This window comes from Balaenoptera borealis (assembly GCF_965194805.1).
Source record: "Balaenoptera borealis genome assembly, chromosome: 11".
Lineage (NCBI taxonomy): Eukaryota > Metazoa > Chordata > Mammalia > Artiodactyla > Balaenopteridae > Balaenoptera > Balaenoptera borealis.
Window position 1 is genome coordinate 44,383,601 of NC_138868.1, and position 27,232 is coordinate 44,410,832.

General features: G+C 44.6%; 1 protein-coding gene across 2 annotated transcripts in view; it reads right to left on the reverse strand.

Annotated features, from left to right (window-relative positions):
* The window catches only part of PARVA (parvin alpha), a 184,684-nt gene that overhangs the window by 157,101 nt on the left and 351 nt on the right, over nucleotides 1-27,232 (reverse strand). Inside the window, exon 2 of one of the 2 annotated variants that reach the window (XM_082341609.1) lies at nucleotides 26,959-27,181. In XM_082341609.1, coding sequence (XP_082197735.1) covers nucleotides 26,959-27,094 — 136 coding nt within the window. In that variant the 5' untranslated portion in view covers nucleotides 27,095-27,181. Of the gene's footprint in view, nucleotides 1-26,958; nucleotides 27,196-27,232 lie in introns of those variants that run through there. The other variant, XM_082341608.1, reaches the window with a different exon arrangement.

The window sequence follows — 27,232 nt, forward strand, 5'->3', positions numbered from 1 at the left end:
TTGTGGGGGAAGCTCTTTCCTGATTGAACTCCCGCAGAAGTCAGCCGACGCGATAAATTTGTTATAGAATAAAAATCAAAAGAACAACAGAATATCATTTTTCGCCCAGCAGGTTAAAAAGGTAAAAGACAAAATAATGCCCAGTTTTGACGAGAGTGAAGTAAAACAAGCATCTCTATATACTTCTGGTACGTCTTAGTCCATTCGGGCTGCTATAATAAAATACCACAGTCTGGGTGGCTTATAAACAACACAAATGTATTTCTCATAGTCTGGAGGCCGAAGTCCAAAGTCAAGGCACCAGCATGTCAAGTTCTCCAGTGAGGACCCTCTTCCTGGTTCATAACCGGCCCCTTCTCGCTGTGTCCTTTTATAGTGGAAGAGGCTAGAGATCTTTCTGGAGCCTCTTTTATAAGGCATTAATCCCACTCATGAGGGCTCCACCCTCATGACTTAAGCACCTCCCAAAGGCCCCACCTACTAACACCATAACACCAGGCATTAGGAGTTCAACAGATGCATTTCGGGGGAACACAAACATTCAGACCATAGCATGGTCTATAAATCAGAACAAATTTTCTTGGGCAGTGCCTCTCACACTGCAATGTACATACAAGTCACATGGGGATCTAGCTACGATGCAGATTCTGATTCAGTAGGTCTGGGCGAGACCCAAGAATCTGCCTTTCTCACAAGCCACCCAGTTATACCGATGGTATTGGTGCAAGGATCACACCTTGAAAGGCCTAGAGAAAATTTGGCAATGTGTATCAGAAGCCTTAAAATCTTTATAACTTTTGACTCAGTAATTCTCTGCCAATGATATATCTTAGGGACTAATAAGGAATACATAAGAAGAAGATGTACCCATTGATGTTTATCACAATGTTACATCTACAGTAGAAACTGGATACAACCTAACTATCTGACAACAGGGAAATTTATAAACAAATGACGGTAAAGCCATTTGGTGAAAAAAACAATAGAGTCATATCAAGTTCTTATAAAATGTTTGATGCTGCTGTGAAAAAATGTTCATGACATGGGAAGCAAAAAGATCAAAATACAAAGTTGGGGTATATCATATGTGATGGTCAGTTTTACGCGTCAACTTGGCTAGGCCATAGTACACGGTTACTTAATCAGACACTAGATTTGCTGTGAAGGTATTTTGCAGATGGGGTTAACATCTACCATCAGTTGACTTTAAGTGAAGAAGATTACCCTCTGTAATGTGGGCAGATCTCGTCTGTTCAAGGCCTTACAAACAAAAACTGAGATTTCCCAAAGAAGAAGAGATTCTGCCTCGAGACTGCAGCATTAACTCCTGCCTGAGTATCCAGCTTGCTGGCCTGCCCTACAGATTTCAGACTTGCCAATCCCACAGTCATGTAAACCAAGCCCTTGAAATAAATCTCTTCATATATATATGTGCGTGTGTGTGTATCTGTTAATATGTATGTGTATGTGTGTCTGTATGTTATGTGTATGTGTGTGTGTATATATATATATATGTATGCACACACACACATACACACATATATCTCCCATTGGTTCTGTTTCTCTGGAGAACCCTGACTGATACACAGCATGATTCTAATTTTATAAAAACAAAGCTAAAAACATTTATGTGTACAAATTACATTGAAAAAGCTTGAGTTCCATAACTGAATATATAGTATGATTCTTATTTTATTGTTAAAATATTAGATATATGAACGAGAGAGAGGAAAACATCCAAATATTAACAGTAAAAAGACTGTGGTTTATTTTAATGTTTGTCTTGATACTTAATATTTTTTCTAAATGCTTTCTTATACTCATATATTACTTTTGTAATCAGGGAAATCATAGTTACAATATGATTTGAATTGAACAATGGATTTCAGTTTCCGCTGAGAGGTATACCATGCAATTTTAGGCAACCTGAAGAGCAGAATACCCTTCTTTACCATTTCACCTGCTTCTCGAGTCAAAAACTGCATTCTTGGCATTTCCTCCAGACCTGTCCCAGCCCCTTTTTTGGTGCCCCATTCAGCCTCCTGCCCTGTCCTTCAATCTCAAATAAAAAACCCATTAGATGGGCAAGGCAGTGACTTTTATTATCCTCATTTTATAAATGAGGAAACTGAGGCTAAAAGGGTTTAAGTGGTTTGTACATAGATACCCAGCTGGTAATTAACACAGCCCAAATTCCTTCCTTTGTAAACTGGAAAACCAGGCACATGTGAGTGATTTTCATTACTGTTCCCATATGCACCGTGTGAGAACCATGTCAATTACATTATGAGGTCTTCTCCCCGGCCTTCCACAGCCTTCCTCAGTGACTTCAGACAATGGCTCATTAAGCTCCAGAAAAGATGTGGATGGCCAGGGTCAGGTGCCAGGACCAAAAAGGCTATGGGTTTGGCCACATGTCCAAACACCCTGGCCAGGGCCTCTGATGACTCAAGCTCCACAGCTGGAAACAAGCAGGGCCACCCGTACTGCCCCAAATGGGGCCAAATTCAGTGCTTTCTTTCCAGTCCCCACCTAATGATTGGCACAAGGCCCTGGCCAGCTGCCATCCTGTGCCCATGAAGGACGGCTCCAGTGCAGAAGACTTAGGATACAAAAGCAATTCCAACTGCCGGCAGCATCAAGTTCTTGGATTGGGCTCTAATACGAAGGGCTTTCCCTCTTCCCTCATCCTGGGCCTGCTGAGACTGAGTGTACTCTTGAATCCCTTTAGGACTGGACCCTTTCCTGGGACCCTGACACCCTCCTTGGCATTCCCAGGGAACAGGGTGTGGATGTACCAGCATCCCTGCAACAAATGGGCTGATCTTCCCAAATCATGAGCCCTTTACCTCCAAGCACTAGAGCCCCAGAGTATCCTGCTGTCACCCACAACCCTAAGACCCAAAGGTAATCCAGGCTGGGATAGTACTCAGTGTTTGCTAAACAAATGAATAAACATACTACGCACAGGCTGTAACTGAGGTTCTGGCCAGCCTCCTATCTAAGCATTTCCCAATGATTTAAAAAAAAAAAAAAAAAAAAAGGGCCATATTAAATGGTGAGCCAGCTAGATGGCTGCTTGGGGTGCAAGTTTATAAGAAATGTTAAAACATCCCTGGAATAAATTGGAAATATGGTACCAGTTAACTCGGGTTTCCACCCCTTCCATACTGATAAAGTATAATTCGTCCCCCTTCTGTCAAAGAAGATAATGCACTTGGTGGGAGGGAGGGGAAAAGGCATAGTCCTCTTGGAAAGCTATCTTGGATGAAGATGTTTGCACTGCCAAATGTGCAAGTTGCAAGGTATAACTAGAGGCCACATCTCCAACCCCCAAACCAGCCAGCTGACAGGAGCCTGAAGTCAGCAGGTCCAGGTCTGCTGAAATTTAGAAACCAAACTAACCCTAGCCATTAGACCTATTTAGTGGGAATAAGTGACGTATTTGAGTAACTCAACTGAAACTCCGTTTTAATATTTTCCAAGATGTTGCTTGGTTCAGAAAATCACGCAAAACAAACACGTGTAATCCCTTATTTTGAAGACAAAGAAACAGGCTTGCTAGCTTTATTTATATAAATACCAGCTTCCCCCCATCCCCACTATATAAATGTTGAATACATACTTCAAGTATTTGGCCTGATATTGTCTGGATCTCACATCAGAACCCCTCAGGCCATAGGTGAAACGCTCAGAGCACTGGCCGGGCACTGGGAAGGCGAGGGCGCTCCGATCAGCCTCTGACAATCAGCTCCCCCTGAGGGCTGTGCAGTGTCCCATCGCCCACTAGGGGACAAATCAGGGCACCTGCTCCTCATCCAGGTGACCTCAAAACCAAAGACTCGGGCTGCTCATGGCAAAACTGGAAAAGCAAGAGATTCCTCTCTCCCTACGCTCTTACAATTAATAGAAAAGGTAGGGGAGGGAGAGGGAGGAGAATAAAGGAGAAGGCAGCGTGGAGTAGGGGTTTCATAAAGAAGTCTTGGAAAGACAGAGAGAAGAGGAAACTGAGAAAAGTGGATAGGATGTTAGAGCTGCCCCCCACCTCACCGGCCTCTGTGAGGAGGGAGGGAGGCAGTCAAGACATGTGCCAGTGGGGTTGATGGCGTGGGCTTTACACAAAGATTTAATGGGCAGAGCTAACCATGGCTTATAGAGTGGGATTGAGAAATACCTTCTTCACTGTGCCAGGTACATTACAGAAAAGTTACCATCAGCATTAGAAAATGTATTCCGGTTTCTGGGACCAAGTTGAGGTCCAGCATGGAGACTCAACAACTGAATCACAAACTCAGGAAGGTATTAAACTTTCATATGGAGGGCCAGACCCAGGAGGAAAACAAGCTCTTTCTTATGTACATTTGTGCATGTTACCTGCAACGAAGCAGAATATACACCTTGACATCCCTTTGAAACTGTAAGGAAGGGCAACAGCTCATGGCTTCATGTTTATTGAGAGCTTACTATGTGCCAGGCACTGCTCTATGTGTCTGACATGTATTAGCTCATTATATTTCTCATATCATGAGGACAAACGGGTCTCAACAAATCCCTTTAAGGGAAATACAGGTCAACATTTATTGCCAGACTCCAGACTGCTCCCCAGGCCTCACGTTGCTTACACTGCTAGTACAGCACACAGCAATACAGTTAAATATTTGTGTTCAGGCATCTAGACTTCCCTAAAATCATCCAGATTTCAAAAATTCTTCCTACTTTCCCCATCATTAACAAAAATATGTCAGAAATTCCAGTGGATCAGTAGTTTCAAAATTGATTCATTCAAGCTGGCTTGCGATACTTACAAAAGAGGCACAAATCACATACACACACACACACACACACACACACACACACAGACAAAGGAAAAGAAAAGGAAAAAATGAGAGAAAAAATATTTCTAAGGAAATAATTGGAAATACTTGAGAAACGTCCCTGTCTTAGTCTGTTGGGCTGCTGTAACAAAATACCATCAATGTGGTGTCTTATAAACAACAGAAGTTTATTTCTCACAGTTCTTAAAGGTTAGAAGTCTAAGATCAAGGCACCAGCATGGTTGTGTCCGGTGAGGGCCTACCTCCTGATTCATAGCTGGCACCTTCTCACTGTGTCCTTGCATGGTGGAAGGGAGCAAGGGCTCTCTCTGGAGCCTCTGTTATAAAGGCACTAACCTCCCTCAAAGCACATCCCAAAGGCCCCACCTCCTAACACCACCACTTGGGGGTTAGGATTTCAACATATGAATTTGGGGGGACAAAATCATTCAGATCATAACAGTCTCATATAGGGAATTCCCTGGCAGCCCACTGGTTAGGACTCCTCACTTTCACTGCAGGGGGCCCAGGTTCAATCCCTGGTTGGGGAACCAAGATCCCACGAGCTGCGTGGCACAGCCAAAAAAAAACCAAACGAAACCAAACAAAACAAACAGTCCCATAAACTTGCTTTGTATATTATGCATCAATACATTGATGCATAATATTTGGTATGAATTCAGATGGGTTATTCTAAAGATGGGGACCATCAAGACCATATAAAGGCATCCCCCAATTCTGGCAGCAGAGAAAGGAAGGACCTGAAAAATGGAGATACCATACATCAATAAGTACAGACGTTATGTACGGATTTACTTGGCTTCCAATCTAAAGTAGTTTGAAATCTGTTCAAAGCAATAACATTTTATTCTAGTGCCCAACTGAGTATAAAGCAAAAGAGGAAATATAAATGGCTACATGCATGGAAAATGTTCAACCTCACTAGTAATCAAAAAAATTAAAAACGATTAAGGTTGTTCCCATTAATTAAATTATAATAAGGAATGCAGAAAATGATGTCGTTAAGCAGACACTCTCATAGACTACTGCTGGGAGCATATATTGGCATATCTCTTTTAGAAAGTAACTTGGTAATAACTATCAAGAAATTTAAAAGGCTTCATATTGTTTGATCCAGTAATTCCATTCTAGGAAAACTACCCTATGGAAATACTAAATATGGAAAAGTAAATATACTAAAACAGTTCAACATCATATTTTTATCATGGCAAATAACTGGGAACATACTAAACTCCATGATAGAGGGACTAGATTGGTAATCTATGGTACATCTTTCAGATGGAATATTATTATTATTAGATCATAGCATTAAAGATTATACTCAAGAATTGTTTACAGTAACATTGTAACAGGAAATGTAGTGAGAAAAAGAAATGTGTAGGGACTAAAAATAAACCAAAAAAAAATAGAAAAATACTGAAAATAAACATGCTAAAATGGAAACATTGTCTGTCAATGTCAATGCAACTAAGAGTGTGATTCACAGACCAGCACCAGTCTGAGAACTGTGTTAACTGTTTATAAAGAAAATAATTTTATAGTATGCATTTGGAAACTTTTAGCAATTTGATATTGCTGCGACATCCAAAAGCATGTCCTATGGAATTGAGAGCTGAACAGGGTGCAGACCAGCTTGAGTGCTGTCAACCTGGGATGGAGAATTCCGGGTTACACGAGCTGCAGAGCAGTCACACACAGTGCGACATCACAGTGCACAAAGGATTGGAAATAAAAAAGAACTGGCCCTTCATGTGGACCACTGGTCTAGGTGGTAACACTGTAGATACTTTCATCTTCCTCTTCTATATTTTTCAAATTTTTTTATAACGCTCTATTGCTATTATAAGAAAAAACATGTTTGTTTGTTTTTTTAAATGCAAGTAAAAAGAGGAAAATAAATGTCACTGAACTGTTATATCTTTGGAAAACTTTCCTATAGAAATAGACAAATATATACTGAGAGGCAGGAAGACATAGTGGTTAGGAAGATAGATTCTAGAGCTGATAATCTGGGTTTCAACCCTGGCTCCACTGTTCCACCATTTACCAGCTATGGGCTAGTTGCTCAACCTCCCTGGGCCTCAGTTTATTCATGCATAAAACGGGGATAATAATAGAACCTGTCTCATAGTGACTCATTGGGTTTGGCAGAATTAAATGAGTCAACATACATAAGGCCCTGGAACACAATAAGCTCTACATAAATGTTCACTCTTACTATTACAAATCATAGGCAGGGATGAGAGCTACAGCCAACCACATTTCCCAATTTTTTATTTGCAAAATGGGTCAAGAGGAACGGTAGAAATAGTAGTAATAACAGCAGTTAATATTAAGCGCTTGTATGCCAGGTTCCAAGCCAAGCACTTGACATGAATTAGTTTATTCATTATTAAAAACACTAGAGATAGATAATAAGTTCTTTTCATCCTTTCTGCAGAGGGGAAAACTGAGGTTCAGAGAAATCAAGTGACTTGCCCAGGGTCACCAAGCTCTTAGGTGTGTCTTCCTCCAGGGCACTTAGCTATACACAGGAGGACAGGGGTCCCTAGAGGCTAGACTGTGCGACCCTTGAGAGCAGAAATGCACTGTCTTGTTCCCAGGGGGAGCCAGGGTCAGCAGCCTATTCAAAGACAAGGCCACAAGAAAAATCCAGGACTTGTTTCCAGCCAGGGCCCTCACTGGGTCCTCCTCAGCCAGGTCAGCAAACAGCAGCTGGCCCTCCTCCGTAGCCTGGTCGGGGCGTGCTCTTAGGGAGTGATCTAAGCCCTGAGGAAGGCAGCTCTTGGAATGCAACTGGAGGATGCAGGGGCTCATGAGTCATTCTGCTCCCCTCCTTGCTGTGGTCCTGGATGCAATTTATTACCTTCGTCACTGGGATGGCTGGGGATTGGTGGGGCAGTCATCCCTAAAAGGAAATCAGTCTGTTAACAAGTCCCATCTCTCCCTGCCAAAGGGGCTGGAGACAGAAGGAAGGACGCTGGCAGCACCCAGCTGTTTCCGGGCCTGGAGGGATTCAAGGAGGCAGAGAGGCTTGTGGGACACTTAGCAAGACCCTGGCTTCAGCCATCCGCTTGGGGATGCTCTTCTGTGATTTTCTCCACCAGTGAGAAATCTGGGCCCTCTGCAGCAAAGGGCATCCATTCCAGAAGAGTGTGAAATCTCTAAATATTCATCCTGAAAGTTGAAGGGAGAAAACAAAAATCCTTCCCTCAGAGAACGGGGACAGCGGGCCTGGGAGTGGTGAGACAGTTAAGAACACACAGAATTTTGCCTTGAAATCCAGAACACTCTATCTCTACCAGAAGTCTGAGAATTTGATGCCTAAAAATGTGTGGCCAAGGAAAAGCATTTCCAATAAAATTACAGTTCAGGATAACTTTTCGTTTCTACCCTCTCTTTTCAAGTGTGAATTCTTAAGGAGAAACAAGAGTTTTAAAGTTTGGGTAGGCGTTTTTCTTCCCTAGCATTTCCTTTTTAGTGAGCAATCTGGTAACATCCAACAAAATTCAAACGTAACAAATTTTTGACTCAGCAATTTCACCTCTAGGAATTTATTGTACAGATAAACAGGTATAGAATGTTTTTGTTTGCAAGGCTATACAATGCAGCACTGTTTGGAGTAGCAAAATACTATAAAAAAACTTCAATGTCCATTGATGGGGAACTGGTTAAATTTAACAATGGCACATCCAGGCAGTGCATAAAAGTGTTTATTAAAAAATGAGGTAAATCCACATGTGAAAGATACTCAAGATAAATGGGCATGTGAAAAGTATAAACTGCTGAACACTCTTTACAATGTTATTCCAGATCTATAAGAACAGAAAGAGTATATATGCTTACAAAAGAGAGAATATCTGACACTACACTATTATGATCGTCATCATCAGATACACTATCATCTTGAAAGCCTGAGAGTCGGAAAGTAAAGGGGCCCTTATTTTCCAGTTTATATTTCTGGCCTCTTTGATTTTTTTTTTTTTTTTTACCATAAACATATTTAGCTAGTTTAATAAAAATAAAAGCAATAATATCATCTGGCTAAACATAAGAGGTAAATTCCATGAGAGTCAAGACACAGCTTTCTCTAGGGCCTTGACAGTGTCTGCCAGGGACTCATATATATGGAACTCCCCCTGAGGGTCAGGCTCTAGTTTAAACACTTTGCAAGTACCAATTCCTTTAGTCCTCATGACAACCCTGTGAGGTGGGTACTAGTAATATCCCATTTTGCAGATGAGGAAGCTGGGGCTCAGAGACAAATCCCAGGTCACTCAGCCGGTGTGTGGTGGGACCAGGCAGGCTGGGGGGGCTCCGGAGCTAGAAACCTCCCTACCAGGCTGCCTCTCAATAAACGTTTGTTGATGAAATGGACAAACTAGAAAAGCAGCCAACACCTTTAAAGCCAGAGAAACTGTAAATAAATAAACAGTTACTATTGTTACTGTTTTATTCATCATTGTTAGATATTATTATTGGCGAATGAAAAATAAACACTATTCAGAAAAGCCAGGTGGCCAAAGCATTAGATTTGAGTATGAAGAAACAGATTCCCATCCCTGCTCTACCACTTAGTGGCGGAGAGACCTTGGGCAAGTCACTTCACCTCTCTGAGCCTCAGTTTCCTCACCTGTAAAATGGACATGACAGGACCTCCCACGGTTACTGTTAAGAATTAAATGTGACATCATATATGAAAGCACCTCTGTGCTTGACATTCACTGGATACGTGTAAAAATAGGAAAAGCTACTGAGAATGGAATGAACTATGTTCAGAGCATCACCAAGCAGACCCCCATCATTTTCAACCTGCTGAGTTTTAAAAATGAACTGAACAACTTATATGCATATATACTCCAACGATCTGAGGAGGAAATCAGAGTTTTTAATTGTTCTGATCCTGCCTCTAGAATATTGATTTAGGACATTTAATACCATCTCCAAATGCCAGGCTTAATTTGCATTGGGTTGGAAGCCGGGCTGCTGAGCGGTGGCTGTTGATTTTAGGCAGGGGCTTGGGAGGGCCTGCAGCCCACCTTCCTCCTGGCCCACAGCCAGCCAAGAGCTGGCTTCACCTGGGACTCCGGCGAACTGGCTGTCTGAGGAGGCCACGTCTTTGATGGATTTTCACTGTTTGATTAAAGTGCAGCTGGGGCCTGGGGCTGAGCCGTACCTTTCAGCAAGATGTTCGTCATGGGTTGCACAAGGAGCCCGTGCTGAGGCCGTTTGGCCAGGGCAGAGCCCAACTTTGGCCCAATCTCTCCTCGCCCAGGAAGCCTGTGCTTCTGCCTTTTGGAGGCCCCGGGGCTCATTTTCAGGAGCTCAAGTCTCTGGGCACTGAATCTCAATTCAAAACCATGGCTTCCGGAGTCCCAGAAGACCTGCTTTACAAAACACCCCAGGCTGCTCAGCTGTTCTCCAGCAAGTGCATTCAGTGATCTGAGCCCACCCCCAGCACTTCATTTACCATCCAGGGGGCTAGAGGAAGTCCATTCGTTATAGTCTGATTCATCAAAGTCTCCTTTATTGTAATTATTATGGAAAATTTCAAATAGACCCCAAAGTGAGAGACTAGTATCACAACCCTCCATGTACCCATCGTCATTCTACAATAACTGACAACTCGCAGCCACTCTTCTCCACCGACACTGCATGATTTCAAGCAAATCCTAGACATTTGATCCCGTCATCCATAAACATTTCAGTATGTATCTCGAAAAGATAAGGACTTTTTTCCCTTTTAACGTAACCATCCTCCCACCTGACAAATTAACAATGACTTCTTCATGTCATCAAATCTCCTGTGAATGTTTACGTTTTTCTAATTGTCTCGTAAATGACTTAGAGAAGTTGCTTTGTTTGGAGCAGGATCCAAACAAGGTTCCGGCTGCGTTTTGAATGGTACCTATGGTGTATTTGGCTTTCTCACCTTCTCTTGCCTTCAACCCCTACCTTGCACAGTGGTCCTGTGTGAGGGCTTTTGAAGCCCAGAGACACCACACACTTATATGGCCTTGGACACATAACCAAGCTCTCTCTTCAGCTTCCTCGCCTGGAAAATGGGAATAATTATAACTCCCTATCTCCTGGGGGTTATTGTGAAGATTAAAAGAAGCAGAACATGTAAAGTGCACAAACACTCAATTAATATTAGTTCTCATTGTTATTATTTTCTGAAAGACAGCAACTTTGACAGAATTCCCAAGCACAGCGTCCAAGCAACCAAATACAGTTACAGGTGGGAAGAAAACTGAGCAAAAACTGATGTGACCTTCTACATTTTTCTCAGACTTTGAGCCACTGTTCACAGTGAGGAGGCAGAATGTGCTAGTTTAGAATTAGTCTCTGGAGCCAAACTGCCAGTGTTCAAATCCCATGTCTTCCACTTGCTAGCAATAGCAAAATGACGCATGCACTTGCCAAAGCTCCTTTCCTTTCCCTCTGGGCAGACAACTCAACTACGATTCTTGGTCTCTCGTACATGTAGGTATGGCCCCATAACTGAGCTCTGACCAGTGGTAAGTGGGCAGAAGTGATATGATGTCTATACCTGACCCATAAAAACTTCCCACTGCAGTCTTGTTCTCTTTCTCACTAGCTGGCTGATTGGCGAGCACTCAAAGAACCTGAAGGAAGGCAGAGCCATAAGGGGTAAGGGGCCTGGATCCCCGAATGACAACATGGAAGGCAATCCAATCAATAATGATGCCATCGGGTTCTGCTATAAGCAAGAAATATACTTTTATGTTGTTAAGTTTCTGAGAATTGGGGGCTTATCCGTACAGCAGCTAGTGTTACCTTAAGCAGGACACCAGCCCTGACCTTGGGCAAGTTACCTGGACTCTCTCTCCCTCACTTTCCACATCTGTAAAGGGGCAGAGATGCTAATAATATTTATTTCATGGGGTTATTCAAATAAATAAGGTTAGATCAAATAAGTTAATATATGTAAAGCATCTACTGCATTGCCTGGCCCATAACTGCACAATGCACTTATGTAATTATTGTCACTGTTGTGTTAATATTATTATTTGAAAAGCAATGGTATATCACCAAGAATTTCCACATTTCACTTAAAGGTACACGTTTTAAATCTTTGCTAGTTTCCTGGTATAATTTTCCTTTAACAATTTGGGGTTAAAACTGTATTCCAGCCAAACAATTTCTAATAACGCAAGTCAGTGGTATAACAGGATGATGACAATTTGCTTCACAGGAAATATTTCAGGAATACAGTCATTCTGCAAGATGAAGATGCACCTAGTACAAGATGCAGCACGTCGCCAGTGCTCCCAGCCAACATTTAAAAAATGGGAGGATGAGACTTCCCCGGGGTGCACCTTTCTGGGTGGCAGGCAGGGCGCTCACCATGCTCAGGATGGAGGAGACGTGCACTGAACTCTATGGAATTTAAAAAGCCTAAGTGCCCAAGAAGACCTACAAATGGTCAAAAAGCACACGGAAAGAGGCTCAACATCATTAGCCATTGGGGAGATGCAAATGAAAACCACAATGAGGTACTCTTCACACCCACTGGAAGGGTTATAATCAAAAAGTCAGATAATAACCAATGTTGGTGAGGATGTAGAGACACTGGATCCCACATACACTGCTGGTGGGAAGGTAAAATAGCGCAGCCTGGCAGTTAGTTCTTCAACGTGTTAAGCATAGAGTTGGCCTATGAGCCAGCAGTGTCACACTCCTAGGTATATACCCTAGAGAAATGAAAACACAAGTCCACACAAAAACTTGTACGTGAAAATTGATAGCCACATTATTCATAATAGCCAAAAAGTACAAACCATTCAAATGTCCATCAACTGAGGAAAGGATAAACAAAATGTGGTATATCTATGTAATAGATATTGAACATTGGTCAGCCATAAAAAGGAATTAAGTACTGATACAAGCTACAACATGGATGGACTTTGAAAATACTACGCTAAGTGAAAAAATTCAGTCACAAAAGACCACATATCACAGGATTCCATTTATATGAAATGTCCAGAATAGGCAAATCTAGAGAGACAGATTTTATGGTTACTTGGAGGTAAGGGAATGGGGAGGGGAGGGTACAGGCGTTCTCTTTGGGGTGGTGAGAACATTCTAAAGTTGGTCGTGTCAAGGGTTGTACAACTTTGAATATATTAAAAAACACTGAATTTTACTGCTCAAACGGCTGAATTGTATCTCAAGGAAGCTGCAATATTTTTTTAAAAAGTACCCACTCCTCTATACGGATCAGACCACCTCTCCTCTGGACTCCAGCTGCCATCAGAAATCAGAGCACGTTCCCACCTCATCAGAAGCCTTTGAGAATTATGTGCCCTGTGTTACAATCCAGGTCTGTCCCTGTGCACAAGTGACAATGCTATGACCCACATATGCTAATGAGTCTGAAGCGCAGGTGAGAGGTCATGGCTGGAAGTGTAGCTTGGGGAGTTACCAGCATGTCCAGGTAGGAGATGAAATTGTCATCCACACTCCCATGAAAACTGATAACCCAACATAACTGTCCAACCCCAGCGATACAAGCAAGGTGTTTTTTGGTTTTCGTTTTCTTTTTTTTTGTCCACATAAGAGCATAAGCTAGACCATGAACCACATGTCCCAGAACCAGAAATAATGAAAGGGCTAGGTAGCTGGGAGCCCAAATTACTTAAATTGATGTCATATCATTTGAAAAGTGACATTCAAGCCTTACAAACTGAATGACAATTGCTATCTATCTAATTCATGGTCCTGGACTCCTGTTTCCCACCTGCTCCAACACCAATTTAAGCAATTCTGAACTTTGATCTCCGAGGCAGAATGTCTCAGATTTACTGAAGTGTCAGGTCCCCGTTGTGCTAACATCCACCCCTGGCAGGGCCATTACAAGGTGTGACATCTGGGTGCCCCTCACCCCGGCCAAGTTCGGCACAGCGACAGTCAGAAGGAACAAATCAACCTGCCTCTGCCTAGTCATCATGGGAGCCTTGTAATTTACCGTAATGACAGGCATGGAGGAAAAGCAGGTGAAAAGCAGGTGAAGGAAAAGCAGGTTCTGTTCTCCAGGCACTTGGACATGTGCTGGAGGGGCTACTGAGCCCTGCAACCCTCAGCCAAGAGGCAGTTGCTGCTCCTCGCAAGGGGCTATTTCGGGACTTGCCTGTATCCTGAGTTGCTTTAAAATGGAATTGTGTTACCCTTCTTCTGTGTTTTGCAGACAGCATCAAAACTGTCGGTTCCTACTGCCCCTGTTTCTCCCAACTGTCATCATTAACCGCCTGTCATCTGCAGGTCTGTCCCCCAGGGCTGCGAGCCCTGGATAGCTCCGCCTTTCGATAAACCAGAAGAACCCCTCTCCACTGACAGGAAAGTTTATTTCCAAGCCTGAAGTGTAGGGGAGGCTGAGCGAGGCAAGACCCAGGCTTCCCATGAGCCTTGGCAGCCTCGCCTCCTACCTCCACTCTGGGGGGCCAGGGAATCCTGAGTCCACACTGAGCCTAAGCCTGCGCCTCCTCCTTACCTCCTCAGCTAGGGTCCTGACTTGCCTGCTAAGTTCTGCCAGCTTCTGTCCCCAGGACCCTGAATCTCAGACCCCACCTGCACTTGGATGAGCCTCCCTGATTCAGGACTCAGACACCCAAAAGGTGCCAGGAATCCCTGCACCCTGCCATCTCGGTGCCCACGGCCACAGACCAGGAGTGCCCTTGCCCCCGACACTGGGTGACTGGTGTCGCAGACCCTCTTCCTGAACTCCTCTCTCACTTCCCTGCCCCACAGGATGCATTTTCCCTCCCAGCAGGCCCCATAGCCAAAGCCATGCTGGCCAAGACAAAAACTGCTTTAGGAAGAATTGTTTTGAATTGAAAAGTCAATGTAATACTGCAATTGGCAGATCATTCTACCGATGAACATTTCCTGAAAAGAAACAAGTGCAGAGCCTGGCTCCACCGAGCCCTGTGGTGTAGTCGGGAGCCCTGCGACCTTGGGTTTACATCACTGAGGGAGCAGACACAGGCCGGCAGCCTTGCCCATCGGCCGTCCAACATCGTCAGCCCCAGGAGATCTGCTGCATCATCCCCAGCTCCTCAGTGTCAGGCTGTGTTTTTCACAGCACAGAAGAGGGGAGTTGCCTCTGGATTTTAAAAGAGATAAGGGAGTGAGTGAAGAGAAATGGGATATGACTCAGCGAAGAAATAAATGCCCGCAACACATCACTCCTAGGGAGGGGATCTGCCTCCACAAGTGATTCCCCAGAAATACTCCCTGGGGTGCTGGGTGTGATAATTACATGCTCCAGCTGGCTCTGATCCATTCTCAGGAGGTGAAATGGGACACCTGACTACCGCCTCCTAAGCAGGTTGAGGAAACTGAGCCCCAGAAGCATCAGCCCTGCCCACTCTGTCAAAATCCGACCTGAAACTCAGAAGGCTCCCAAATCCCGTCCCTTCTCTTGTCAGCCTGTGGGGTTCCTCCTCTGGCTTCAAGACCCAGCTTGAAAGCACCACATCGCCTAAGGGGTCCTTCACCCCTGAGATCCAAATTTGTCTGTTGTGGCACTCAGCCCCCTGTCTTGCGATTACCTCCCATTTGTCTGTGGTTACCAACTTGTGGGGCAAGTCCAAGAATTCAGCGATTAGGAGACGGGAGGAAGTGATCAAGGGAAGGAGGAACTTCTTGAACAAACCTCCACTGGGTCTTACATGCGCCTGGTGAGAACTCGGAGTGACAGAGGGTGGCAGCTGTGACTTCAAGGATGATTATTCCCAAGGCGGCCACACCTTGGGTCCTGTTATAGACCAGGCCGTTGAAGGGTGAAGAATGGCCATGAGAGGATGTTCTGAAATAAAGACCTGCCTGTACTAGAGCTTACTTTGCACATATCAGTGGCCAGCATGGAAATCTGTGCTCTCCTGACCCATTCATTTCCCATCCTACCCCACCCCACAGGTGACCTGGTCCTGCCAGGAACAGAAACTTTCAGTCTAACAATGTTGGTTTTACTTTCAAACAACCTACCAGGAAGACCACCCGGACCCAAAAGCAGTCATGTCTCCTGGTTATCAATTATAAAATATTGATAGTAAGCAATCCAGCTGTTACCTTTTGACCCTGTAATTGTACATCTGGAGCTCCAGTCAAAAAAAAATTACTCTGAATATTAAAAAAAAAAAAAAAACACTTTAGGCATTATTTCTAGAAAAATTTTAAAAAGCACCAAAAGAAATGGTTAAGTAAACAATTGGACATTCACTCAGTGGAATATTATGCACCAATAAGAAGTATGTTTAATTAAAAACTGTAATAACATGAAAACTATTTACATTATAATAATAAATGAAAATTAAGATACAGAATTTTTATCTATATAATATACATGGTATAATTACAATTATAAAAAAAGAAAAGTTATAAAGAAGGAAAAAAGAGAAAAAAAAAAACCCCTAAATCCTAAGAGTGATTGCCTTTGGGAATTGGAACATTGCATGATTGTTTTCTCTTTCTATTTTCCCATAAATCCCATAAGTATGGGTTAATTTTATAATGGGGAAGAAAAAACAACTTTTATTTAAAAAGTCAGGAGCTAAGTGATTTGGTTCATTCTTCCTTCCCCCAAGAGAGTGTGTGGTAGTTAATATTTCTGTTCAAACTGATGAAGTTCACTGCTCCTTCCATCCATGGCCTAACATTTCCCTAAGGCTGGTTTGAAGGGAAGCCAATGACACTAGTCACAAAGCTGGTTTTTCTAAGTCTGCGGCAGGTGGGTATGTTCAGAGCAAACAGAATGATCACTTAGTAAATGCCAGGAGAACCAGATTTTAAGCGAGTGCTAGAGCGCTCCCACCCCGCGCAGACGTTCTTCCCGGCCCTGACAAGGGGGCAGCGACCATGAACGGGAGCGAGGCAGAGCTCAGGGGGGCCTGGCATCAGCCACCCTCTGCTTTGGGAGGTTCTTTTTCCTGGTGGGCTGGAGTGGGGAGAGTTGTAGTGATGGAGCTTCCTTGCTGGGAAGTAACGATCGTGGCCGGGCTCTGGCCGATTTTCAGATTTCCTTAGTTCTGCACTTTGTGAGTAAATGAAGCTGAGAGAGGCAAGAAGGGATAAACACGGCGGGGGAACAGGGCCAACTTGGAGGAACGAAAGGGATTCTGAATCTCTCTTGTAGAGTTTCCGTCTGCACGTTTCTCTTGTCTCCCCCAAATCTTGCAATTAGGCTACTCCACCTCGGTCCTTCTTCACTGAAACACTTTAATGTGAACGTGTGCAATGCCATTTCCACAAATGAAAGCAAAGAATGCTGGCCTTGCCCCACCCTTGGCCAGTGGGCTTCCTCTCAGGCGCACTGCTGCTGCTGCTGCCCAATCCGCGCCCACGGATTCTAGGACCCACACCTCTGGTCTCGGGGGCCTTTGTGTGTTTGTCAAATAACAGAGCTAAGTGATAATGTCTTCCCACAAAGGGTAAAGAGATTCCTGAGGGGAGGGGGGAGGCAGTTTTCTAAGCCACACACACACACACACACACAAACACACACACACACACACACACACACACACACACACACACGGCCAGAAGTGAGGCCTGGATGGAATCAGGGCCCCAGAAGAGTCATCGAAGCTTAGAACAGAGTTTGAAGTAACCTGGGCATCTTATCCCCACTGACGTTTCCGGCAGTTAAATACTGCTTTGCAGAGTACCTGTTAAGCACCGATGCTGTACTAGGCACCTGGGATACAATGTGAGCAGAACAAACACAACTTCTGTCCTCTGGAGTCTACAGGGAAGATGGAAACGAAAGGATGAGGCCATCTTGTCCCGGGGGCCCTGGTCCTCAGGCAAAGCCCTCATTTGGATTTCCTACTGACTGCAGGCTACAGAACATATTGAATATGGAACAGAATATTTACATCTTTTTTTTAAGTATTTTATTTTTATTTTTGAAAGTATTTTTAAAGCCTTTTATTATTAAAATTGTTGTAGCGCTTTTCCCAACTGTTCTTTTTCCCATGGCAGTAAGTGGAGATTTTAGATGCTTACACATGTTTACATAAGGATTTCGTCTCTCCTCCTGTACTAATGGCTAAAACATAATTATGAACTGCGCTTGTTAACCAAATGGAGATATTCCATGAGACAAGGAGACCGATTCCTAATATGGAGGTGTCCTTGGGCCACGGCCCACTTATCCTGGTTTCCATCTCCTCCTCCCGACACAGAGATGCCTTCATTAGTGGAGGAAAGAAAGAGGTCTTTGTGATGATGTCACTCCCAGACCACCCTACACAGACAATAAAACTGAATTTGAGAGAAGCCTGGCGAAATGAGAGCTCAGAAGTCATAGAATACCAGAGCTGCAAGGGCCCTGAAAGGTTACTTAGCCTAATCCCCTGATGTTAGAAATGGGCAAAGGGGAAGAGACTTGTCTAAGGTTACACAACCAGTTAGTGGTGGGCTGTTTTCACCAAGGTAAATACGGGGAAATTCATTCCATAGAAATTGCAATATCATTATGTGTTAAATACTATGCCAGGCAGGAGGGGCACAGGAGGAGAACTCTCATCATAATGTGACATGCACAGCCACAAAGGGCAGCACAAAGGGAAGCGTCTTCCCACAAAGGGAAGCGTCTCACTCTTCCTAGGGGAGCTATAGAAGGCATCAAGCAGGACGGGATATCTGAGTTGGGTCTCAATGATTGAACAGGAGTTTGTTGCATAGAGAAGGGAAGAAGGTCATTCCAGAAACATGGAACCACACGTGTAAAGGTGAAAACACGTGAAAGAACATGATGTGTTTGGGGAATGAAGAGCAGTTTCGTATAGCTAAAATGGAGGCTTCTTGAAGGGATATAACGGAGACTAGACCAAAAGGGCAGACCACGGACTTAACACCACGCTAAGAAGTTTGTTGGGGCGATGTTATCTTGGTGCTTAAAAAAACCACATATCGGCAAAAGGATGAAGGGTGGGTTGAACAAAAAAGGACCAGAGCTAGGGAGACTAGTGGGGTGGATACGGCAATACTTCAGGTGGAAAATAAAGATGCTAAAGTTTAATAAAATAAGCAATTCCGAAGAAGAGAAAGAGCACTCATGAGGCCGGAATTAAGGCAGCAATATTTAGATGGCAGAATTAGCAGGACTTCATGAGAGATGATTGGCTGTGGGGGTGAAACAGAGCCGGGGTGGGCGAACTACTGCCCACGGCCATATCCAGCCTCCATCCATTTTTGCACAGCCCCAGTACTACTAGGAACGGTTTTCATATTTTACAAGTGACTGAAAAAGAACAAAAGGAAAAGAATATTTTGTGACATATTAAAATTATGTGAAATTCAAACTTCAGTGTCCATAAGTACAGTTTTATTGGAACACAGCCACACTGGTTCATCTACCTATCATCTGTGGCCTCAAGGGCGGAGCTGTGTAGAGGCCAGAGGGCCAGCAAAGTCTAAAATATTTACTATCTGCCTCTTCGAAAAAAGTTGCTGACCTCTGAAACAGAGGACGACTGCAACATTTCCACCTTAGGCAGCTGGTGGGATGGTGGAAGAGGAGAAGCAGATTTGGGCAAGTGGGACAAATAATAATTCCATTACAGGCATGCTGAATCTGAGGATCCCGTGACACATCCAGGAGACAGTGGAAAGATGTGTCTGGATACAAGATCTGGATTTGAGATGTGGATTGGGGAACCACAAATGGGCAGGTGGCCCTTGAAGCCATGGGAGTAAGTGAGATAATCCATGGAGAGGAAAACAGAATGAGAGGGCAAAGCAGGTGAAGTCAGGACCCCGGGAAATGCTACTGAGAGGTAAACAAATAATAGAAGCTCGAGAAGGAGTCCGAAAAAAATAAAGACACAGGGAACAATTCAGTGTGGATAAGATCAAGGGAGAAGAGAATTTTAAGGAAAAGAAAAAGTTGAGGGACTTCCCTGGTGGCACAGTGGTTAAGAATCCGCCTTCCAATGCAGGGAACATGGGTTCGATCCCTGGTCTGGGAAGATCCCACATGCCACGGAGCAACTAAGCCCGTGCATCACAACTACTGAGCCTGCGCTCTAGAGCCCTTGAGCCACAAGTACTGAGCCCGCACGCCTACAGCCCGTGCTCCGCAGCAAAGAGAAGCCACCGCAATGAGAAGCCCGTGCACCACAACGAAGAGTAGCCCCCGCTTGCCACAACTAGAGAAAGCCCACGCACAGCAATGAAGACGCAACACAGCCAAAAATAAATAAATAAATAGATAAATAAATTTATCTATTTATTTATTTATAAAAAGAAAAAGTTGAATAATATGAACGCCACCAAGAGCCCAAGTGGAGTGAGGATTGAAAAGGAGACTGGATTCTGGAGACTTCGGCCAGTGAAGGGTAAATCTTGGGAACAGAATAAATTCTTCAATCGACTTCCAGGAGTCCTCTCCCAGTTCCCCTCCTATCACACTGGTCACTCCTTTCCAGCCTCTCTCGCTGGTTCCTCCTCATCTCCCAACTTCTAAATGTTGGAAAGTCCATGGACCTCTTCTACGTCCTATACTCCTTCCTTGATGATCTCATTCAGTCTCATGGCTTTAAATGCACCTACATACAGAGGTGTCTCCAGCCCAGAACCCTCCCCTGAGCTAGACTCCTAGAACCAACTGCGAGCTCAATATGGCCCCTGGGAAGCCCAGGAGGCACCTCTAACTAAACAGGTCCAAAAGAGAGCCCTGCTCTTTCTCACCAAATCAGCTCTTCCTGTAGAATTCTCCAACTCAGTTAACGTCAATTCCATCTTTGGGTTTGTTCAAACCCAAACCCTGGAGTCATCTTGATTCTACTTTCTCACCTTCCATCCGATCTTTCAATAGATACTATCCACTATATCTTCAAACTATATCCAGAACTGAACGCTCACCCCTCCACTGCTACCACTCAGTACCAGACCACCTCTGTCTCTCACCTGGATCATTACAGTGGCCTCCTAACTCACCTCCCTGCTTCCACCCCTGCCCCCCTCAGCCACTTACCACCAGCAGAGCAAGCGTGATCATATTATTCCTCGGCACAAAACTTCCCGCGTCACTCTGAGTAAAGGCCCCAGGCTTACGATGGCCTCCAGAACACTACACAGCTGTCCCCTCACTCTAATTACCCCTGAGATCTCACCACCTTCCACAGTTGTCCTCAAGACACCAGGCCCACTCCCGCCTCAGGGTCTTTGAATCTGCCATTCCCTCTGCCTGCAGTGTTCTTCTCCAAGATACACATACTGTGCTCCCTCACTTCCTCAGGACCTTACCCAAGTAAACCCTTCTCGGTGAGGCCTTCTCTAGACACCCTATTTAAAACTGCCAACCATCCCTCCTCCCTCACTCCACAACACTCCATTTCCCCTTTCCCTGCTTTATTTCTCTCTAGAGCACTTATCACTGCTCTAATACAATATGTATGTTTTACCAATTTATCTTGTTTGTGATCTGTCTTTTCTACTAGAAGGCAAGCTCATGAAGGCAGGGATTTTTGTCTGTTTTTTCCCTGCCATATCCCAGCACCTAACACAGTGCCTGGCACATGGCAGGCAACTCAATAAATAATTGGTGAAAGAACGGAATAGCGGATCAGCAAGTGACAAGGAGCTCAGAAAGGGGAAGCCAGTGCAGACAACTTTCCCAAGGCCTCTGGTGAGCAACTTAAGAGGAAACCAGCATCGGGAGTGTCTACAAACGGCAAAGAGTCAAGCATATTTGCAGATGTTAAGGGGCTAGAGCAGCATGAAAAAGACTGGGGATATGAGAAAAAGGATATGGCTATGCCAAGTCTGGGAAGAAGTGGAAGTGAAGGGCCTCATGAGCAAGGGAAGAAAGGACCTCCTCGGAGGGGACTAAGAGAGGGAGGGAACAGGAAAGGACAGGTGTAGATACAGATGGGACTGGCGGGTGGGGGGGGGGGTGGTGAAGAAAATTTGAACAAGTTCACACCTGGCACTTAATTTTCTATCTCAAGGTCTGGGGAAGAGCTTGAGTGACAAGGGTTTCAACACGGCACTTTGGAAAATGAAGATGCAAGCTGATTAGGAGAGAAGGATTGCTCAGCAATGCTGAGGCATCTGCTCACTCTAGAAACCATAAATCTATTGCAGAATTTGGGGGTTTCCCCCAGTTACACTGGACAGCCAACGATAACCAAAGTGGTACACTTTGGGCACCAGACAAAATGTAAAAACTCTGAGGGATAATAAATAAGCGGTTAAAATATAGGAATAACCATTGCTGCAGGCCTAATTTAGGGTACCTTCAGCTGGGAGATACAATTCAAGATGGCATTCCTGGAAAGAGCAAGTCGTGAGGACAGATTTGGAGGAAGGCAGGTGAAAAGTGGCCCTTTGGCAAGTAGACTCTGAAAGGCTAGTCTAAGAACTACACAGCATAAATGGGGACTGGAAACCCAAAACGAGAAGATCCACAGAGGAGAAACAAAAGCTACCTAGCTGCAACTCATGAGAATGGGACCAGATATTTTTTTTTTTTTTTTTTTTTTTTTTTGGGACCAGATATTTTTAAATGCTGAAATGTGACATCTTGGGAAACAGGATGATCTGACTTGCAAAGAAAGATCCCTAATTTCTGAAGGGACCAAAATAGTGCTACACAGGCTTCATACCGTCGTGTGAGGCTTTTTGCAGAACCTGTGGAAACTTCTTGCAGTCCATAATGAAAAGACTATTTCAAATTTTAAAGACTACTTAAAACTGAGCTGTCAATTTTAATAGCTTCCATTATTTGTGCCACGCTTTGTCTCATTTAAGCCTCACAACCTCCATGTAAGGAAGGAATTTTTATTCCCATTTTATGGATGAAAAAACAGAGGTTTCGAAGCATTGAGGAACTTGTCCTAAGTCATAGCAATAAATAAAGAGCCAGACCAGAAATCAAACCCAAATATGTCTGGTCCCAGAGACCATGCTTTTAGCCTCTATTCTCTCTTGCCTCCCTCGTGCTATTTTTTCTTATGAAACACAGGAGTGACCATTAGTTTTACTATATTCTTATGAGACTTCCAGTCATTCTATGATATATGTTAGTAGGTATTCTTAGGAAAACATACTTTTAATATGAAATTATTGACCTAAATATTCTAACATGTATCCGACTGTGAGACACAACAGGTTTCAAGTGAATGAATGGGAGCCCTTGGGCCCAGGAGAATTCTACACCAAAGCACTGGGGTAATTTGTGGATAGACCAACGTCCATGATCTTGAGGAATCATGAAGAATGGGAGGTTCCAGAAGACTAGGGGGAACATGGAAGAAGGCCGTCTCTGCAAAGCACAGAGCTGTGAGTTTATGCAGGATCCAGAGCAAGACCTAGCCTTACTTTACTGAAGAGGTGGTTAGTGGGCCCTTGACAGGGAAAGCAACGATCACTGAGATCCGGCACGTGCTCGCCAAGAGCAGGTCATTTCAGACCAACCCCACTGCCTTCTTTGACTTTGCAGGACCACCCCGTGTAGCAGCAAGCGGCTATAGCTGGGTGACGGCATCCCTTCAGAAGAAGCACATGCTCTTCCATTCACCCCCTTACATCCCCTGGATTAGCTAATAGACTGAATAACAGAATCAGGACTTAACAGTTAAGTACTATAACAAGGATAAAAATAAGATCTTGCACTTGGTTTCAAAAACCCAACTGAGCCAATCCAAGATAGGGAAGGGAATGATTTAGGAGCAAAAAACATTAAAATGTCTTTGAGTAACCTGGTAACAAGCTCAGAGATAGCTGTGATGTTGCTGGCAGAATAAAGAAAAGCAGCCTCAGCTGCATTAATAGAATGTGGTATCTATGCTAGAACAAAGGAGGTGACAGCCCTGTCCTAATGGACCGGACTGCCACCATACTATGTTGATTTCTGGGCAGCTCACTTTGAGTCTGCTAGTTATTCTCCGTTTCTCAACACTCCCACTATGATCTACTCTCTGCACTGCTCTGCACCCTAAGGGAGCTGACCCCGACTTATTGCATCACCCAGATTCCCTTGCCCTGGTGACTTCCCCCTGGGTCTGGCCAATGGGAAGCACCAGCAAGAGGTTCAAGGGCCAGAAGAGAGAGAATGTGCAAGTATCTCTTGCGCCACTGTCTCCCTGCTCCATCTCCACATTTCCGACAGTGGCTGTGTCCCTCTACAGCTACAGTTCCTATCCGGCAGCCCCCCTTCCATAGCTCCAGCTCTCAGTGGGTTGCGGTTTGCTCCCCTTGCCCTTCAGACCTAGGGGTGGTAATGGCTTCCCCTTGGTGGTAGCTCCTAGGTGTCTCAGCATCCTTCTGGGTTCTCTTCACCCTGCCCACACCTCTGTAAATAGTCCCTTCACCACATTATTTTTAAAATCCCAACTAATGTGTCCTTCTGTTTCTTGCAGGGACCCTGACTGAAACTGAAAAGATAGGATACCAGGGGGCCATGAAGCTCATCTGTGAGGACCAGCTACAGGAACAGAGGATGTTTGGACTGATCAAGGGACTCCACAAAACAGGCTGGTCCACTTGGAGAAAGTGAAGAGCTACCGTCCCACTCGTTCTCCTGGCTGCATGAACAGAATAGTAGTACATACAGAGAGACCACCTTTGAGCTCAATATAAAGTAAACTTTTCTAAAGAGTTGGCAAAGTGGGGTGAGCACTTCTGGTAGGTCATGAGCTTCAGTAATTCTGAGTTGCCCAGTCTCAAGCTGGAGAGCCCATATCGGGAACACTATAGGAAAAAGTTACAGGGATACCTAGGAAAAGACTCTCCAATCCAGGGTTTCACAATTTGTTACCAACTACACACTACTCACACAACGGTTTTCCGAAATAAGCACACTGGGGGGAGGGCGGGGACATTTTGGGGGATATGTTTTGCTACTTCTCAATTCAATATAGAGAATAGAAGTCTAATTCTTTGTATCAAGTTTGATAATTCTCAACACTGAGTTCTTTTTCATGCTTTAAGATAACTCAGGAACATGAAACTTATTTTACATATCATCATCACAAACTTAAAAATGTTTATTCCCAAACCACTGAAGTCTATGAAAATAAATTTTTTTTTAACTAAGCATCTTCTACCTATACACCAGTCACTAGCCCTTTTTCCGAACTGTCACCTCATTATTCAAAATAAAAATCAGGATGCTACAAATAAATGGTGGAGAGGTTGTGAAGAAAAGGGAACCCTTGTCTACTGTTGGTAGGAATGTAAATTGGTGCAGCCACTTTGGAAAACAGTATGGAGGTTCCTTAAAAAACTAAAAATAGAGCTACATATGACCCAGCAATCCCACTCCTGAGTATATATCTGGAAAAGATGAAAACTCTAATTCAAAAAGATACATGTACCCCAATGTTCATAGCAGCACTATTTACAATAGCCAAGAAGATATGGAAGCAACCCAAGTGCCTATCAATAGATGACGGGATTAATAAGATGTGGTGTAAGAGAAAAACAAATACCGTATGCTAACACATATATATGGAATCTAAAAAAAAAAAATGGTTCTGATGAACCTAGGGGCAGGACAGGAATAAAGATGCAGACGTAGAGAATGGACTTGAGGACATGGGGAGGGGGAAGGGTAAGCTGGGACAAAGTGAGAGAGTAGCAATGACATATATACACTACCAAATGTAAAACAGATAGCTAGTGGGAAGTAGCTATATAGCACAGGGAGATCAGCTCCGTGCTTTGTGACCACCTAGAGGGGTGAGATAGGGAGGGTGGGAGGGAGATGCAAGAGGGAGGAGATATGGGGATATATGTATACATACAACCGATTCACTTTGTTATAGAGCAGAAACTAACACAACACTGTAAAGCAACTATACTCCAATAAAGATGTTTAAAAAAAAACCAGAAGAAGATGTGGTGTATATATACATATACAGTGGAATGTTACTCAGCCATAAAAAAGAATGAAACACTGTCATTTGCAGCAACATGGATGGACCTAGAGAATATTAGGCTTAGTGAATTAAGCCAGACAAAGGCAAATACTATATGATATCACTTATATGTGGAATCTAAAAAATAATACAAATGAATGTATATGCAAAACAGAAACAGACTCACAGATATAGAAAACAAACTTGTGGTTATCAAAGGAAAGAGAGAAGCAGGGAGGAACAAGTTAGGGGTGTGAGATTACAGATACAAACTATTATATATAAAGTAGATAAGCAACAAGGATATACTGTATAGCACAGGGAATTATACCCATTATCTTGTAATAATCTGCAAAAAATACTGAATCGCTATGCAGTACACCTGAAACAAACACAATATTGTAAATCAACTATACTTCAATTAAAAAAAAAAAAAGGATGCAAAATCTGCCCATGGGACAAAATATTTTACATGTAAACTGTCCTGGAAAAAAATAAGATCACCTCAATTCACCCTGGTGAGGAAAAGGAAATGGTTTTTGTGAGAGCCCTTAACTCTTGAGTTCACAGAAGGGTCAGAGCCCAGGACGCTACAAGTGTGTGTGTCTAATCGAGGTTTCCTCCTTGGGTGCGAGTTTATCATTTATCACAAGGCGGGACCGCTAGGACAGCCACCTCTCCACTCATTCGTTCGACAAACATTTGGTGTCCATCTACACATTAATAGAGCCCTGCTGGGCCCTGGGAACGGACGAGAGATCCAGAGGCCAAGGCTGCTACCGTACACTTCAGCAGGTCTAGGAAATGATCTGATTTCAAAGACCAATGAAGGCAAAGAGCGAGAGTGACGGCGCCCAGAAAAGTTTCAGAAGAAACTTGGAAACTGCCAGCCTTCGGCGCGGAGAAGGCGGGGACTCGGGACCCAGGGGAGGACGCCGCCTCCGGGCTGGCGGGCCCGGCCGCCTCCTCGGCCCAGCGCGGGCGTCGCCTGATTCCAGGCCCGAGTCGCCACACCCGATCGCCGCGGGGCCCAGGAGGGCAGCGCCCGGGCGACCCAGAGCTGGGCTGCGACGAGGCCCGGCCCCGTGAGACATTCCCGGGCAGCGCGCGCCCGCACCGCCGCGCGCCCCCCTCCCCGGCGCCGGGCACCCGCGGCGCGCTCCCGCCCTGCCCGAGGAGCCCCGGCCCCTCGGCCCCCCGCCCGGCCGCTCGCCGGCCCGGGCCGCACTCACCCTCCTTGGCTTTCTTCCGCCGGGCCAGAGTTCCTCCGAGTTTCCCCAAGAAGGAGTCATCTTTCTTCCGGGACGGGGGCGACTTGGGAGTGGGGGACTTGGGGACAGACGGCGACTTCTGCGGGGAGGTGGCCATGGCGACGAAGCGGGCAGCCGCGGGCCGGTCGGGACGCAGAGCGGGCGCCGGGCGGACGCGGCGGGCGCGGCGGGACTGAGGCTGCGGCTTTCCAAACGGAAGCGGAATTATTCCAAGCATTTGAGGCAGCTCACGCTC